The sequence below is a fragment of the Taeniopygia guttata genome, chromosome 14 (assembly GCF_048771995.1).
Source record: "Taeniopygia guttata chromosome 14, bTaeGut7.mat, whole genome shotgun sequence".
NCBI classification, from domain to species: Eukaryota; Metazoa; Chordata; class Aves; order Passeriformes; family Estrildidae; genus Taeniopygia; species Taeniopygia guttata.
Window position 1 is genome coordinate 5082250 of NC_133039.1, and position 18816 is coordinate 5101065.

At 46.1% G+C, this 18816-nt stretch overlaps 1 protein-coding gene across 9 annotated transcripts in view; it reads right to left on the reverse strand.

Annotated features, from left to right (window-relative positions):
* RNF216 (ring finger protein 216) overlaps positions 1–18816 on the reverse strand; it is a 76775-nt gene that overhangs the window by 56307 nt on the left and 1652 nt on the right. For 8 of the 9 annotated variants that reach the window (XM_030284597.4, XM_030284600.4, XM_030284601.4 and 5 more), the window contains 4 exons: positions 5552–5680; positions 4318–4451; positions 2505–3347; positions 978–1054 (listed from right to left, as the gene is read on the reverse strand). In XM_030284597.4, coding sequence (XP_030140457.4) covers positions 978–1054; positions 2505–3347; positions 4318–4451; positions 5552–5618 — 1121 coding nt within the window. In that variant the 5' untranslated portion in view covers positions 5619–5680. Of the gene's footprint in view, positions 1–977; positions 1055–2504; positions 3348–4317; positions 4452–5551; positions 5681–12138; positions 12228–18816 lie in introns of those variants that run through there. The other variant, XM_072935901.1, reaches the window with a different exon arrangement.

Below are 18816 nucleotides of genomic sequence, written 5' to 3' on the forward strand. Positions count from 1 at the left end.
TTGGAGCACACAGTAACCAGTCTGGACACGCTGGAGATAACAGAGACAGTTGCAGAGGGAGAAAGAGAGGCCACCAAGCATCAGACACCAGTCACAAGTGATTTACTTCAAACCATCTCCCCTCGGAGCTGCTGGTGCCAGCACACGCAATCCTCTGCTCCCCAGCTCTCCCCAGAAGAGCAGGGAGATGATGCAACTCAGCTGTAAGGTTAATCACTTTTTTTTTAAACTTCTGGCTCTAACATGACTCCCAGAAATCTCCAGCATAAGGAACGTTACGGTATTTCTCAGCTGTTAAGGCAATTTGGAAAGCAAGTCCTCACATTAGTTTTCCTTTCCTTTTATTTCATTTTCTTGCTCACGTTTCTGCTCAGTTTGAACAAAATTAGTCCCTCATCAGATCTCTAGAACCAATCCTACCAGCCCTTAAATGTGTTTGCTCCATTCTATCCCCAAAAAGTGATGTAAGAGACTTCAAACAGCACCACTGCTACTTGAGCAAGTAAATGGAATAAAAGCCAACATCATGACACTAAATAATGGACTCCAATCCAGTGTCAGCTTTACCTGGAAAAGTCCAAAAACCAGTGAAATGAAGGAGGGAATGATTTCCTCCAACTCAAAACTTACCAACCCATCTCCATACTATGTTTTATAGCAGTCATCTTAACACCTTAATCCTGACACTCGCTCTTTTTAAGAACTCTAGTAATTGGTGAGACAAAATTATATGTACTACCTTTAAATAAGTAAATTATCTTAAAAGCAGAGAAGCTACAGCAAAACAGAACTAGAAAGGACTTGAAACCAGTTTAATTATAAGAAAAAAAAAAAACAAGAATCTGTGCTCTGTGGCACTATCAATGCAGTGCTGAAGGCCCAGCCTGGATTTGCTAAAGCAGGATCCTTGGCAGGTGGGGGACATGGGAAAGTGCTGCAGTTGTATGACACACTGTGGTTCTTGCCTCTATACTTACACATTTAAGTCACAGCAGTTCTTGATGATGATTAATTCTTCAATATATTCCTTCTTCACATCTGGGAATCTTGCTTCCTACAAGAGGAAAAGCTAAAGGTTATGTAGGTATTGGAGAAGCTGTGTAACAGACACAGCATAATTACATGTAATTAACCAACACAATCCTGAGACTTGGGGCAAAAGGGTCAAGAGATCATTTACAGCCATCCAGCCTTGCTCCACAGGATGACTGCTAACAGCTCTTTCTCAAAGGAAGAGTCAGGGCAAAGCCAAGAGCACCTGGCCTAGAGAGATTCAGGCTCTGTAGGAATGAACTACAACACAAGGAAAGGGAATATTTACCTTCTGCAAGGAGTTCAGATTATGTGCTGAAATACAACATTCCAAAGCAAAAGAAAATAAACCAACAGCAAGTACACCCACCCAATGAACCCAGACACACCAGCAATGAGAGCAGAACAGAAAACAAACCTTTGGTGGCATTTCTGTGAAGGCTCTCCCAGTGTTTGCTGCTCTCTCTGGGGTTTCTGTACAGGTACTGCTACCATGTGGTATTTTGCTTTGCAAGACTGGACTGCAAGAACAGCCTCTTACCCATCTCAAAGGCACTGATCAACAAGGTCTTACTTGGAAAGAACTGAATTTGTTAGACTGCTACTTAAAAAAATATTTTCCTCAGCTCCAGCTTTCCCAAGTAGAATTAGATATGGCAAATGGAGGGAAGACTGGAGGGGATGGGGTAGTGGTGGAATTTACAGACACATAAGAACATGCCCATATGCAAGAAAAAATATTCAACAAGCCCTACCTAGCAATCAAGGGGAGGGGTGTGCAAACATCACACACATGAATCACCACAATTTTTTTAGCTTATCACATATATACCATGCTGCCCAAGCTGCTGAATATACCAAAGGATAAGGAGTGTCCTTGGTGGCTGTTGTCATAGCCCGTGTCCCTCACGCTAAGCTTCACACATGGAGCATGTGGAGTTTATGTACACAATTCCTCATGGTGCTTATCCAGTTACTCCTTGGTGCTGCTGCTTGGAAATCCACACTACAAGGGCAACCCTTACCCTTGGCCACCACAGTGACATAAACATGGGCATGGACCACATTCCTGTAGGAGAGGCAGCTGAAAGCAGTCCTGGCTCTCAGCCATGTGTCTCAAACTTCTCTACTCCACCCTGTATCCCTCTGCCACTGTTTAGTGTCCCAGGTTTGCTCATTTAGCTTTATATCCAACCCTAAACCAGCTCTACAGTTTTGGGTTAGGAAACCGGATAAAACCAGACCAGATCCAAGAGGACTTTCAGGGAACAGACACAAATTGTTTCACCTTAAATGAAAGTTTTCCATGACAGCTCATCATATGCTCCTCACCTGGTGCATGGCTGAGACTCAGCCAAAGCAAAGAGGATTTGCAGCTGTGTGCTCTGAGCATGTGAGACTCTACACACCTTGAAAAACCTGTCTGAAAACATCAGGCACACCGGAGGCAGAGGAGCCCTGGGAATACTTACTGTCTCTCTGATGAGCAGCGCAGTGAGGTCCTGCTCCTGCCCAGCAGCTCCCTGCTCTGGCACATCCCCCGAGCCAAGCTCCTGCGAGCCCTGAGCGGGGAAGGCAGGCCCGGGCTGCTCGTTGTTGTCTCTCCGTGCCTGCTGAGCCGCTTCCTCGGGGGGATGTGCTGGCTGAGGGGAGGCCGGGCCGGGGATGCCGTCCTGCTGCGGCTCCGGCCGGGGGAACGCTGGCCCTGGAGCACTCAGAGCCCTCAGAGAGGCCGGGTTTGCCTCTGGCTGCCCTTGCTGAGGAGCATTCGCCACAGCCCGTGGCTCATCTGCCGGCGGTGGGAAGTGCCGGGGCTCCTGCTGGCCCTTCTCCTGCATCTCCTCCTGTTCCGTGGTAGTTTTAGCAGCTATTCCTTCGAGTTTCTGCTCTGGCTCCAAGTTCTCTCCTCGGCATTCTCGAGCTTCCATACTTTCCTCCCGTTGAGGTGGAAGGTCTGCCTTCTCCAGACAAATGATTTCTGCGTTAGCAGCAGGCTGTGGACTCATCTTGATCAATGGCAGCAAACTTGGGCCAGGCTCCTGGTTACCTCTAAGTTCAGACCTGGGGTCACTCAGCTCAGATGGTCCTGGCTGCTGCAAGGCAACATCCACATTCTCCTCTCTGCTTGGTCCAGCATTGCTGTCCACCATGAGGTTATTCCCATCTCCCTCACAGGGCAGAGCTGAATCCTGCAGGTCTGTGCTCAAAGGCTCCACAGCACTTTTGGATCCTCCTTCTCCCACAGTGTCTGCACCCTGCCATGGAGCAGCAGGTCTGATGACATTGGGACGCAGAGGCTGCTGCTGCTTTGGGGTCTGAAAAGAACAACAACAAGAGAAAGTAGGAATTCCTGTCAGAATCCTTGCTCCAGATACTTCTGCATCTAAGAAAACTTCTGATGGGAAACTGATAAGCAGTCTGTTCAGCAAGATGCTTAATAAAGCACAGAACTGCAACCCACACATCTGTGTCATCAGCCTGTCCCCAGGTGCCACGAGAACCTTTGGCAGAACTGGGAATGCACAGGACTTTCAAGGTGGAATAATTTCCTAAGCTCACCTCAGTATCCACTTCCCTTCCAGTACAATAGTCTGGGAAGGAAGAGCTAACTGATGACATATTTGTGTTATCACCAATTTATTTAAACAGGCAGGAACCAAAGCTCCAAATATTAATCTCTGGCCTTCTTGCCTCTGGCAGACAGACTGCTGTATGCCAACAGAGCCTCAGTGTTCTCTGCTGCTGTTTTTCAACTAAGAAGCAGAAAGGTCAGCTTTGCAACCCATTTTCCCAGTGCTTCTGGTTAATTTCACAGGAAAGTGGCATATATTCTTAATATAAGATAGATATGAAATGCTGCAAAAATGTCAGTGCCTGCAACAGCCCAACGTGAATGCAAATAGCATAGAGAAATATAAAACATACAGAGCACATATATAAATCAAACAAGGCATGGTTTGAGAATATTTTATGGAAGATCAAGTCCTCTTGCAAAGCACTCCATATTGCTGGATTCAAACAGACAACTTTATGGGAGCTACAGCCTTCATCAGTAGAACTTAAACTACACAATGCAGTTCTACAGACTGTTTCTCCCCTCCTGTGGCCAAAATATGACTAAATAAATTAATGCCAGCAAAATGCCATAATTTCACTGATATTTCAGACCTATTAAGTAGATTGCTATAACCAGGCAGGACTCAGAGGAATGCATCAGGTATTGGCACAAGACTTGGCTATACAGGCCATGAATACAGCACAGCAGCTGCAACAATGAAAAGTTACCTCTGCTAAGATGATTATATCATCATCATCTTCCTCAGTCTGCTGCTTTTCTGGCATTTCCAGCAACAAAGGCAAATCTTCATCCGAGGAATCTGATATTGTGATAAGACTTTCATCTCTGTGGTTTATCCAGTCTGCAGAACAGTAAGTAAAGTTGAAGTTAGCTGTTGGCTCAAGGTAAATAAGTAGAATTACAGGGCACATGTAGCACTGAAACAGCTGAGAAAGCAATTTTCCTATTTGCAATGCAGGAAGAAGCATTCAGAGGTCACCAATTCCTCTGCAAGACATTGTTACAACCACTCCTGCATCCCTCAGCCTCCAGCAAAACACCTGCACAGCTTCAGCTCATCACAACAGCACTGCAGGGACAGCCACTGACACTCACAAAGAATCTTCAACCCTAAACTCCAGCACAAGCCAAGCTGCTGCAGAAGTTATTACAAACAAGGCATGTAGGGAATACTTCTGCTGAGAAATCCAAAACTTTCAGTATCTCAGGGACATTGCATTTTCTTTGTTAAAGTGCATTGCATTCTAGCAGAGAGATAAGGGTCTTTGTAGAATTCAGCCTCTTCTGAAAGAGTGAGACTCTGCAGGAGTACCTTTTGCAGGGCCAAGATAAGGTGGCTGTGGGTGCAGAAGATACCCTGCTATTAATGACAACCTTGTGCCTCAAGGTTTGTCAAGAATGGAACACAGATGCTGCTCAACAGCTGCTGGAACACAGGAGAGATATTCAAGGCAGAAATAGAGGGTTTTTGTACTGCACAGAGAACATACAACTATGCTTTCCCTAAAATCTGACATGTTTTGGCTTATTTTTTAGTGTGAGTGTTCATTCATCACATTTCAGGCATACACAGAAAGCCTCATTTTGAATTCCACTCTTGACGGAACGGGTGCCAACGCACACAGCCCTCATAGGGACATGAATTTAGGGTCAGCCTGTCTCCTATGGGGTTCTCAGAAGGATGGATCCTCCTTGGATCTGCTGGAACACCTCTACACAGTGTTCCCAAGAAGTCAGCCATCTCCCTTGAGGCAGTACAACATGAGAAAGACAAGAGCCAAATATTTTGCATGCCTGCATAACAAGAAAGAGTTTCTGTAGGTGGCTAAGTCAGTGTGTGATGTGACAGAACAGACCTCCAGCAGTTCTGTGTCTGTGAATCCTCCTGCTCAGGAGAGTTCCACAAGAGTGTTTTGGAAACAGGCACAGATCAGTACTCACCTTTCCCTCTGTGATTGCTGAAGCTGTTCAAGTTAATCACTTCTTCATTCCCACCTCTCTCTGCCATTTTAAACAGCTACACCCCAGAGTGTCAATGCCCCAGCATGGCAGTCAGGCTCACATGAGGAACTGGAAGATAAAATAAAACCACAAGGTAGTCAGGCAAACTCAGATTCATCCTAAGGGGGTTATTTCAAGGTTTAGCTGCTAGGGGTTCTCCTGGCTCTCCCAGCAGTCTCTTCACATGAGTATTTTTCTGTGCCCCGCTCTCAGGGCCTGAAAGAAGAGATGTTTGTTATCTTGTGTTCCAACAGTTAAGACAGTCAACTGAAGAGTGCCATTAGGCCTGAGAAGCCTCTCTGGAGAAGCTATGCAATCACAGAAAAGGAGGAGAAATGCAGCTCTATCCAAGCAGGACTCAAACCCTCCCAGTATGTGGACCTCCTGTTTCCAACCAGAATCCAATGCACCACCCCACACAGTCCAGTTTCTGTCACCACCAATTGGTGAGAGGGGCAGAATGCCCTTGCCTGAGCTGTCCCAGGGCATCCCCACAACCACCTGCATCTCACGCCCCCAGATGGTGTCACTGCAACCATCCCTGTCACACTCAATGCCAGGGAAGTCACACACAGCCTGGAGGGATACCACCACCCCAACCTGAATCCCCTGAGTGCTGCCAAGCTGAGGCACAACTTCAGAGCCACCAGAGATGCTCCAAGCTCACTTCCATAATCCTCACATTACTGGTGTGGCAGAAGGGAGCTGCACCCCAGGCAGAGCAGTGCCAGCGTGTGGCTTGTGCCTGCACTGTGAAACAGCACAGGAACATTCCAGAGAACACTTCCTTACCACCATCTGCTATTTTAACGAAGAGATTTCCCTGATTTACAGCAAGGGTTTGGTACAAATTCCAGGAAACACCATCTGCTCTCACACCAAAAGGAGAGCATGACAGGAATCAGGTTCCCTCACAAGACTGGGCTTTTTGAAGCTGAGCTTTGCTACCCCCACCTGTTCTCAGAGAGGCACAATGAACTGGCCAGAGGCTCCCAAACAGGATTAGGGGTCAGAGGAATTACTGCACACTAAACAGGAGGTTTCCATTTTATGCTCCATCAGCTTATAGCTCTTCATTCCCACTATCACAGAGAGGCTGAACACATACAGGAACTCCAAGCACTATTTGATCACTGAAAGGAGAAAGTAGGTTTTTTTCCTTTTATTGGAAAGTATTCATCTCCTCATTGCAGCACAGAGGAATCTGTACTATTAAATATTTACTGATGCAAAAGCTGGAAGAAAATGGTGGGTCTGCTATAAAATCCTGTTTGCTAGTATACAAGAGCAGTATAAATTCCCCCTCAGTAATTCTACTTAACTTCCTCTGCAGGGAACAGGATTTGCAGCTAGGACAGTAAAATGAAGAAATTAATTCAGATGCACAAGATAAAATAAAAATTAAAATGTATAATTTAGCACTTATAAAACCCCAGCATCATGGGCTTAGTGCCTGAGGAAACCTTCTTCAGAGGGAACCTCCAGCATAAAATTTCAGGGCTTGCCTACAAATATCCACATTTACCTGATCCTTGATCTGGTGATGGTCCAATTTTGAGTGGGAAATTGGATGAAGGAACAGCAAGAGGCCTCTTCCAACCAGCATTACCACAAATATGCAACTGCCCCTGTATTTGAGCCCTGATACTTCAGTAGCACATCCTAATTCCAGTAAGCAGCTCCAAGATTATCATGGGCATACTGGTGCTGTGAAAACACCTGAAAAGCAAGATTTTGGGAATCCACTAGATTTTTCATTTTCTGCCTTATAAGGAGAAATAAATCTTTATTTGCCAGAGTGGCATGAAACTGCTGTTCCACCATCCCAGGTAGGTGCTACAGCTCAGGAGCTGGGTCACTGTAAGTGCAAACTCTGACCTTTGTAAAAGGTCACATCCACATTATTACAGCTGTATTTTCCCTGGTACCTGTGCATAGCAATCACTTAACCCTGCATAGCATTTTTCCCTCCTTAGCTGCCTGACTCCTTTAGCAAACAAAATCAATTCACTTATTTCAAAAGGTGGAGAAACGAAAGCAGGGGTAGGCCCAGTGTGGCCAAGGTCACCAAGCAAACACTGCAAAGGATCACTCTGAGACTGGCTGGGGAGGATCAAGGACATTTGTGAGAGCCACAGATCAGCCCTTGCAGCATCAAGTGGTGCAGACAGGGGTGGACAGGTGTCTGCTCAGATCTGCTCCAAGCAAAGCCGAGTGGTTGGATATTTCTGCCCTCCAGGGACTCGTGGTGCATTAGCAGGCTGGCTACTTCACAGGCTGGCTACTACACTGCAAATGCTCAGCACAGCTACCAAAAAAAAAAAAAAAAAAAAAAAAAAAAATCTTCTCCCAAATAGATCAAATGGTGCTTTGTCCAATGCTGGCTAAACCCCAGCTGTTCAGATCCACAAATGATGGATAAGCCACAAAACTAAGTTTATTCTTCTATTGGCTACTCCAGTTACTGTAGAGAGGAACTTGCACACTTCAACCTTCAGCAGCAAGAAAGAGGTACAGGGAATAATCTGAAATTCAATTTGGGAGAAAAAACTACCTGCACTTCCATAGAAAAAAGTGTGCACGCAACACCAAAAGACTAAAAGCAGGAATATAATAAATAGCATTAGCTGTAATACACAGTCTAGGCCACAACAAAAAAAAAAAGCCAAAGCTGGAAAGAACTGGCAATTCTTCCTACTTCAAAACAGACTGAATAAAACCCCAAGCAGTTTAATAAAGCCCTGCTTTGAGGGTAAAAGCCAAGCTTCCACCAAGAGCTAGCAATTCATTTTGTCAATACTCAATACAGAGCTGAAGTTTAAACAAATATCCATAAGCATGGGCCAGTTCCATCTAGCGGCACGAATAAGAAGTTTATTCATGTTTATAGCACCAGGCTGCCAAGAATGTGAAGTAACAAGATCAAAGCCACCCTGGGGTCTTGCCCTACATAAACAATAATAAAAAAGCAAGGAAGACAGATGGAAAGAAGCTATTCCACACTACCTCAGTGATTTCAGAGCCTATTTATAGGCAAAGAATAAGGCTACCTATAAGCAGGCTCTAACATGCCCATGAGCTTTCCTGCAATACAGTCAAGGACAGGAAACCTGAACTGTTTTAATAGCAAAGCAGTCAGGTAAACATTTTCCCAACTTTTTCATTTTTCTTATTTTCTTAAAAGGCTCCCACCTGCATCACAGCACATCAAGCTGGATTCGGGACTTGAATCCCTACAGCAGTATCCAGGTGACACAAAATTCTCACCATGACTTCTAAGACACCCCCTGACTGTGCAGGAAGGACCCACCATGCTGAAGATGTGATCCCACCCAATTTCACCTCTATATTACTCCATAACTCAGTCACACAATATCCTGAGCTGGAAGGGACCCACAAGATCATCAGTCCAACTCCTGGCTCTGCACAGACACCCCAGCAATCCCAACCTGTGCCTGAGAGCAGTGTCCAAATGCTCCTGGAGCTCTGGCAGCCTTGGGGCCATCACCATTCCCTGGGGAGCCTGTTCAGTGCCCAGCACACCCAAGCTGTTTCACTGTGCAGACAATAAAATCCTCCCCATTTTGGTTCTTCCTACAGTGAATTCAGAGAAGAACACAACAGCTACTGGAAAAAGCAGAGCCCACCAGGGACTTGGGTTTAACAGTTCTCTGAACTGACAAGACCTCAGGCTGACAGCTGAGGTCACAGGGACTTCCCGGACAAGCTCCTCAAACATGCAAAAATATCATCCACAAAACCACTGCTTCCAACCACTACTATGAGGTAAGGGATCAGCTGCTAGGAGGTGAAGCAGGTCTCAGGAGCAAACAGAATGCTTACACAAGGATTTCCAAAACCCATTCAAAATCCTTTTAAACACCACATGACATATTTTTAGCTTAACCTAAAAATAGCCACCATCGGTGCTGTGCATATATTTAATCTCCTGATATATGAAGGCGTTTCTGGACTGCAGTAACTGGAGCAGAATTCAAATCTGCTCCCTCCACCTCACATTTGTGCTGTGATGAGAATCTTCAGATGGTGCTGGAATTTAAACTGACAGTCAAAGGGAGAGCCCCCCTTCTCAACATGGTGTAATGTATTTTTCCCCCCACTTATAGCATTTGAAATCTTAAACTCCCACATCCCCAAGATGGGACTAGACTCAAAGTGCTCTTGTCTGGCTCCAGCTCAAGGCAACAGGACTAGACAGAAAGCAGGGGAGGTAGGAATTGAGGTCCCAAACGAACAGGGGGGAGGGAAAAAAAAAAGAGCAACTTGAAAGAGATGTCAGCAACATCAAATCACTGTGTTTTAGCCTCTCCCCCACACAGAACACCACTGTTGCTCACCTACACTGACAGAAGAGCATCAACTCCTACTCTGTGCCTGCGGGCAGCAAACGTGTCTGCTGGTAGCCTGCGAGCAAGGTGAATTTCTGGCTTATTTCAAGCTGCTAAAACAAGCTACTTAAATAATGCAGGGCTTGTGACAACCACCAAAATGAAAAGCTAAAAATTCAGTCTTAAAAAATAAAAAAAGCACAACAGAAGGGAAATAAACCAGCCTGACTTACTGTCAAGCATTTCACTGAGACATTTCAAAGGGTTCACCATTTGCTGGGGGCTGCTCCTTGTAACAGGCACTGAGCAAAAGCAGGGGGAGTTTAACAGTGGTTGATCGTGTTAAACAGCATCATCCCAACTGAAAATTAGAAATCCCCTGGATCATAAGCCAAACAAGAACTGCTGGGCACAAACAAATCCTATTTGCTATGCACAGGGCAGCTACTGCCACTGCCTCACACGCTGCAAAGGGACAGAGCCAGAGGGCAACACGTGGGGCTGCAGCAGGGCTTCTGCCAGCAGGTTTGCTCAGTTCCAAGCCTGGGAAAAGTGGAAAAAGCATTAATTCCAGCCCAAAAGCCTTACCCTGGCCTCTGAAGGCAGGAGTGTGTGGGCAGAGCCTTGCAGGAAAGACCACCTGGTTTCCAGCAGCACAATCTGCTACAGGTATTGGCCAAAAGCTCCTCTCAGCAGCACAGACCAGGGGCAGACTTGGGACAAGAGCATCCACACAGCTCTGCCACCAATTTTTGGACCTGTAGCATGTGCTGAAGAGAAACAATAAACCTGAAGATTATTTAATAACAGAACTGGCTGGTGAGTTATAAAGTATTCCCCAAGTGTTTCCCACATTAGCAGCTGGCTTGGTTTACCACAGGATTTTAAATATATACACTCTCTGAGAAGGGGAAGACAGGATTCCTGAGATGTGAGAAAAATCAAGGAACAGAAACTGAAACGAACAACAAAAAAGAGCCAGGTAACATTTCCAGGGCAGAAAGTCACAGAACTGGTTTAACCACACCAAAACATAAGACAATATAATACAAGAAGTATTTTGTGGCAAGTAAATCCAACCTGAATGCTCACCTCCCCCTGACTGACAAGACACCCAACATACACAGCTCAGAAAGTATCCCAGCAGAGCAGCCACTATTTCCAAAACCACACCAGCCTGAAACTGGCTCCAGCAGCTCCAAGGCAGGTCATGAATGAAGATGAAAACGAGGAATGAATCTGGCAGCTATCACAGCTTCCAGTTACTTCCCAAAAGTCCCCTGCTCCTCAGCCTCTCTTACCCAAGGAGAAAAGCACTGAAGGGAGTGATGCCCTCTCCCCCCAGGCTCACCACTGGTAACTGCAGAGTCAGGAATGTGACCAAGAGCACACCAGGAGATACTCAAAAAAGAGAGGCTACAGATTAACACAGGACAGGTTACATCTCCATGTCACTGCTCCAGGCTAATGAAAATTGCTTACTCAGGAGCAATCAAGAGAGCAGATATTTAGGGATTACTTGGCTTCAAATCCCCAACTAGGTTTTTCCCCATTTTTTAAGCCTGCTCAGGACCTACAGGAAGCATCTTGGCTGTCTGTACATCACAAGGCTTCTCATCAACCTCACTTGCAGCTCATTTCATCAAGGTCACAATATCGTAATTATTAATCATAATTGTTTGAAGTACCCAATCACCAGTTTTATCTGAAACACAAAGTACAAGAGGAAGGAAATGCACCCAGATTTACCTAATTCACTAACAGCTGACCACATACATTGGCACCAGTTTTCCTTCCCAAACCTGCAAAATATTTGCTCTGTGAGCTACTCTCTAAAATGTAAGACTGTTTTGAAACAGCTGCATTCATTTTCCAAAACTGGGCAACACAAATGAAAGTTTCCCATTCCTCTGAGCTATTCCCTGGTGATTGGCATCAAGGTCAACTTCTGGACACTTCAGTTTCTTCCCACGACCCCCATCAGTCCCTCTGGCAAATAACAGAGTTCCATATCCCTGAGCAGCACGAGACTCCTTGTTTCGATGCATGTAAAAAACCACTCTCTGCACAAGAGGTAGAAACCTTTGCATCTGTCATTCTCCCTCCCTTCAACTGAGTCCTGAAAAAAAAAAATTAAATCTTCAAATTCTAGTTGGAAAGGAGAGTTAATGCCTTTACCTTGAGCAGCTCATTTCAAGAGTGAAGTGAAAAATCATAGTTTTGAGGGAGAAAGAGAGGTCCCTGGAGTTGGTTCCTGTAAAGGGCAGTACTCTGCCTGCCTCAGACTTCTGGCATGTGTAAGATCATCCAGTGTAATCCCCTAAATCCAAAACCTCCCTCCCACATCACAAACACAGGTGCCAGCCTGGCATTTCATGTTGATGCAACAATTCAGACACCAGCAGCTCAGCACTTGGCTACAGACCTACACACAAACCCAGCCTTGCTCTGCTCACAGCCTATCTCCCAAACCATCATTTGGAAGAAATGTTTTGCTCTGATTTTGTGCTATAAGGGTGGGGATGAATTGAAGAGCATGTGAAACCACGTCATTTGCAGTTCTGTTGCTTCCAGAGTGAGTTTTACTTCCAGTTTCCTTTCCCTGAACTCACAGCCAGGGGTTGATCACTGCTTTGATCAGCACCAAGATTCAGTCATCAGTTTAAAGAGCTGGACTCCACAAACCCCCAGGTACTGCACATACCTGCCACAGCTCCACACAGCATTAATTGCAGCTGCCTTCTCTTCTCCAGAAACCCAGCAGCCACACGGAAAAGTGCAGGAGAAATGCCCTGTGAGCCCCAGGATATCTAGCAGAGTGCTCCTCTGTTACTTGTACTTCACAGATCCCCTCCAGGAGAAAGGACAGAACATTTCCTCTCCAAATCCTCAGTAGTTTTCCTGCCTTTTTTCTTTTCTTTTTTAAGGCATCCTGAATGCCACTTTAAAAAGCTTAACAGAACAAAGAAATCCAAGTGCAACCTTTTAAGCAGTTATTTAACAAGTTGGATGAATGTCTTCAGGAGCATTCAGGTTCCCATCTTAGCACTGTTTTCACTGGAGAGGAAACAGAAATAAAGGATTTAAGATCGCTGGGACAGGCAGTGGCACTGACATTCACACTGATGAGCAACCAGCAGCCTGCTCAGCTCACAGCCCTGTCTGCAGGGGCACTGAAAGCAGGGAGAACCAGGCTGCACACAACCAGGAAACTGCTGTGAAAAGCAGCAGTGAGGGCTAAGGAGACCAAAACCAAGAGGGCTGGAAAGCACAGAGTCAGGTTTAGTTCCAGTGGCAACCAGAGGACTTGAAACCCACAAGGAACTGACAGGCTCTGATGGTATCCTGCATGTTGAGCAGCTGCCCATCAGACCCACTCAGGAAACCACCTAAGCTGCACTTGGGAAGCTGTGCTCCAGAAAAAATTACAAGCATAATGCACCACCAGGAAAAAATGTGGAAGGAAAGGGGGTATTTTTGTATTTTATTTTAAATGTGAACTGAACTTACCACAAAAAACTTTGCTTTCAAGCACAGCATACCCCTCCTTGTTCACAAAGCTGCTGACAACATAAAAGCCGAGACCTGACCTTGAGGTGACACACAGGGAAAAAACCTGACTTACTGCAGCAGCCCCCCTTGGCAAAAAAGAAGGTCTCTGTCAATCTGCACAGCACTTTCAGAACTATGGACTTAAAAGCCTGCCACCAACCCGTCCAGGTGTCAAACACCCCAGAGTGAGGGACTTCCAAAAAGAATGACTTCACAGGTCACATTTTCTGGTTACAACAGCCATGACCTTTTTTAGGGCCACATTCAGCATCTGCACTTGCCACAATTCCAAAGGTCAGCAGCCACAAGCTGCGGCTTCATGTTCAGAAAGGTTTCATTTCAATACCTGTTAAGGATAGTCATGTTCCCATACCTTGTTTCCTCCCCTCACACTGAGCACCTCCAGCATTTCTTACAGCTTTGAAAGGAAATGCCCTGGAAAATGTTTTTTGTAGGATTCAGATCAGATACCCTCCACATATCCAGCATGGTGGAATTGGGAGAACAGATTTAAGGTGGTAAAATAAACTGCAATAAGGGGGAAGATTTTAAACTGCAGCTTAAGCTGATACTGCCACAGCCTATGCCTAACACTCAAACTACACATGCTCCTATTGCAAGGTCAGGCACTTTGAAAGATGCTTTTACACAATCAGTTAAGGGTTCAAACATACACAAAAACCCAGTTTAGAGCCAGACTGGGCCAACAGGCCAAGCTCACAGTGATAAGTCTTAAATGGCCTTACCTACTCAGAGTAAAATACCAACCTTTTAAGACAGATGCCAACACCTGAGCAACAAATCCATGCTCTGCACCAATTTCTGCTGGAAAGAGTAAAAAATAAGCTGCCTTTTGCACCCAACAACTGCTGCAAGAGGAGCATTGTCACGGAAGAACTGCAACTACCTCCCTACTGCTCCAGCACCACAGATGACCACTTGTCAAAAGATTTTCCAGGCAGCCAGCAACAGCCTTTGTAAAACTGGGTTTAGTTTTGTTTACAGCCACGTGTAGCCTTGCAGCCAATTCCAGCCCAGCAAGCTCTCAGCAGTGAAAACCCAGGGCAGCCTTCCAGGCTCATGACAGTTGTCCAGCCTGACTTCATCCATGTCACGTGGCAGTGGCCACTGTGGAGTTTGGGTATGTTAAAATAGCAGAAAAGCAAAGAGGCTGCATTTGAGGTAAGCACCACGGTATCAGAGCAGAAAACAGTGAAATTAGATGGTGGCTGGATTTAGAGATGCTCCACATCCAGCATGAATCCCTTCTGAGACTACTAGAGTTCACAAATGAATGAATTATGAGCTAAAAAGCAAGAAAAGAAGAGCTGCATGTTAACTCTCCAGGTCCATAGTCCTGTAAATTAACAAGACTGTACCACCCACTAATCCCAAGGCAAACCAACATTTCACAGACACAGGACTACAAAAACCACCACAGGCCACAGCCAGGGCATTACAAAGGCTGCACTCAGAGCAGTTGCTAATGACAGACTGTTTCAGGCAGTGAATCCTATGCCCACCCTTAGTCAACACACACCGTGTGAGTCCTCAGAGCAGAACAGAAATTCTCTTCCTGGGTGTTGCAGTGTCAGACAGATTATTTACCTACCTGGGCTGGAGAGTCAGTAAAACCAGCCACAAACTGCTAAATAAACACAAACACATGGAGCTGAGGAGCACTCTCCAGACACCGTGTCCAAGGCAGAGGTGTGTTCCAGCCGTTGGGAGCTGGTCTGTGCTAGTCCTGGCAGATCCAAGGGCACCTCCCAGCTGATGCACAATGAAGCTCCACTACAAAAGGATTCTGCTTTAACAATCTACAAGGAGCTATTTACATTAGCCAAGTTACTGCTCCCAGGTCTTGCTCATCCGTAGCTGGAAATCCCAGCAGCACAGGAGGCATTAAATGCCCTACCCTGCTGGTTTCCTGAAAGGAAAAAAGAGCTGCTTTTATTGCCTCCCCATTATGCTGCTGCTGTCATCTCCCTCAAATTGCATTTCAGCACATGACAGCAGAGCAGGGAGAGGAAGAAAGTCCTCAGCAGCATCATGGCTGTGTAACAGGCAGCTTGTCAGCACTGCTGTCCCTTCCCTCTGCCAACCCCCTGAAATGTATTTGCCCAACAGAGCCTATACTTGCCAGGGGTACATGGGCCAGTGCTCCTTCTAAGACTGGCCTTCAAGCAAAAATGATCTGCAAGAAGCATCAGGGAGAGGTTTTCCTTCCCCACCCATCACACGAAAATGCATCATGTCTTTGGGATGGGATTTGGAAGCAGAAGTGTAAATCTGTTCCTTGCTCTGGTTTCCCAAGGGCTGCAAAAAGCCAACCCCTGCGTGCTTCCCTCCAAGGAATAACAGGAGCAGTGCCCACAGCTTGGTAAGAGCACGTCAGTCTGGATAAAGCAGTACAGAAGCCTTGTGCAAGGAGTGCTTTGGACAAAACACTTTACTTGAGGCCATTTTTCATTCTTATATTCACCCAAAAAGAAATTCCAGCTAGAGCAGATCCTGACCACCTTGTACCACAGAGCAGCATCACGTGATGCCTCTACAGATCCCATCCAAATGTTTCTCTGAATAATGCAAACAGTAGCTTGGCCTCCTTGCAGGGGAGAGCAGGCTGAGGGAGCAACACCACGCTTGGCTTCCAAGGCCAACTGAAAACATTTCAGGTCACCCTGCCACCCACAAACACTCCCAGTTTTATTTCAGCTCATCAACTTTGCTTCTCATTAAAAGGGGCAACCACAGCCTCCAAAACTCACCCTGAGAACAGCTGGGCACCACCAGCACCAGCACAGGAGTGGAGCACCCTAAAGCCAGAGAGGAAGCCACAAGTTTAATTTGAATTCCCGCTGACCTGCAAGGTGACAGCGTGGCTCGGGGTAGCAGCTGCCCCCATGGTGAAATCCTTCCCTAAAGCCCAATGCTTTTTCCACTTAATCAGGCACTGACAGTTCCCCTCATCAACACAGGCAGGGAACCACAGCAGGGTTGGTAATTAGGAGAGAGGTGTCATTCAGAAGGAATATCATTTCCCATCCTCAGGAATTAAGCTTTCTCAAGGATCGTTATGAATTTAAAACCATTGCAAGCCCTTCAGCACTGACCCAGAGGAAAAACATCACTCCTGAGATAGTCCAAAATAAACTTGAAATTCTATAAAAGTGACATGAAAACTGGTGAGAATGAGATTATTCCAGCTCAGTGAGACACTCCTTATTATCTCTCATCATAGTGCTTTGGCAAGGATAATTTATTCAAGCCATCAGGACACTGCTAAGTGGCTTCCCCCACCCCCCCTTTTCCTGTTTTCTCTGCCTACCCCTCCCCAGTTTCCCACATCTCCCAGTAACCTGCTTAAAAACAAAACTACTCCGGAGCAATGTTGACTAGCCCATTATTCAGCTCCATTTCAAACACAGGAACTCCCAGCCTGCACACAAATGACCTGATCTCCTGGGAGACAGCTGCTGTCCCCAGGCAGCTGTGTGTTTCACACCTTCTGCTGTATTTAAAAAGGCACCTGTCCCACTGGGATTGGTCCTACTGAGAGTAATCCCAGTTACATGAAGCAGTTTGAACCCCCACCATCACTTCAGTGCACACACAGGCTTTGGAGACTATTAATGCCTCATCTTTAAGTAGATACAATTATGTCCAAATTCAATAATTTAAAGGGAGTCTTAAAATATCTCCAGATCAAAACCATCTGCAAAAAAAAAAAAGAAAAAAAATCTCCAAACTTCCAATGAGGAATGAGTGGTGCAGCTCTGACTGTCCCATAAAGAATGCAGCCAGTGGCAAGCCCCAACACCCAGCACTGCTGGCACTCACACACAGCAAACCACTCACAATGGCTTTAGAAAGATATAAATAAAAATAAGACACCCATTCCAAATTAATGAATGGGAGCTTCTTCCAGCAGGCTCTAAACAACACCCGAAGGGCTTCACATCTCCAGCACTTGGGTTTGTGCTACTCCAGGTGCTAATCAGCTCCTGGCCCCTGGGATATGCTTCCTGCCTCTCTCCAGCTGCGCCGGAGCCGCCGGAATTGTGTGTTTGCCCAACCTATTCTTGCCACAGGACTTTTCAGTGATTTGTGTCCAATTTCAAAGCACAAGGCTCGCCAGCAGCAGGAACGCCCACCGCATTCTCAGGCAGACAGAACACTGGTCTACCCTGGGATTTGGACTTCCGAGGCAGCTCCTGAAACTCCAGGCCAGGAACAGGCTGCCAGCACCCTGCTGGAATCCAGACTGCACCTTATCACCAGTAACACCTGCCCCAAGTGTTCTTCTAGGAACTGCTGTTCCTGCCCTGACTGCCTGCAGCCAGGCCAACCAGAAGGAAAACATCCTAGGAAGCCAGAAAAAGAGATGGAAGAGAGCCTGTTACCACAATGCAGCACCTCCAAGAAGGCTGAATGTCTACAGATCTTCAGGAAATCTGTCTGAGTCCCTTCCCCAGTCTTGGTGTTCCAGGCACAAACTCCTGTCAAGATGATGGTTTATGAACATCCAGTCACACCACGAAGACACCCAGCACATGAAATCTATTAACGTGTTTACAACTGCACAAGGCCTGATGCAAGGCAGTGGATTTTTTGCACAGCATTCATCCTAGAAATTAAAAGCACACATTAAAGCTGTAAATCCCAGAGTTCTGGAATTAAAAGCTGTCCCTGGAATCCTACTAGTCCAAAACAAAACATGGTTTGAGCCTCTACCACAGGCCTTGTACCTGTTCAGGGATGTACCAGAACCTGCTCAAGATTTGGATTTGCAGAATGATGGGTCTCAGATTTCCTGCCCCACATTCCAAGCAGGTTGCTGGAGGAAAAACCCTCACGCCATCCTCTCTGAAAGCAGGAGAGACCACGTTAGTTGAGCAAAGGCCAGTCTAAATGCCTGACAGGGGACACCTGCCTTTCCCTCCACTGCTTCCACTGGAAACCTGCAAGAGCTCCAAAGTGCATCAGGTGGGAGAGCAGAGATTGTTAAGAAAGAGGAATCAAGCTCCACAGAGACAAAACAGAGAAGCAGAGATCTGCCCATACATCTTAGGACTGGCTGTGCCTCTCAGCCGCCAAGAGACCCTCTAGAACTGCTAGAATTGCCTGAAGCAATCCTGTTCCATAGGGAAAGAAACACAGGAGGGAATACTCTGAAAAGCACATGGACATCAAGCTTTAGTCCCTTAGCACCACGTCTGGATTATGGAAATAAAAGTGCACAGCAGCAACATCAGTTATTCTATTTCAAAGCATCAGAGATCTCAGGATAGTGACCAAACC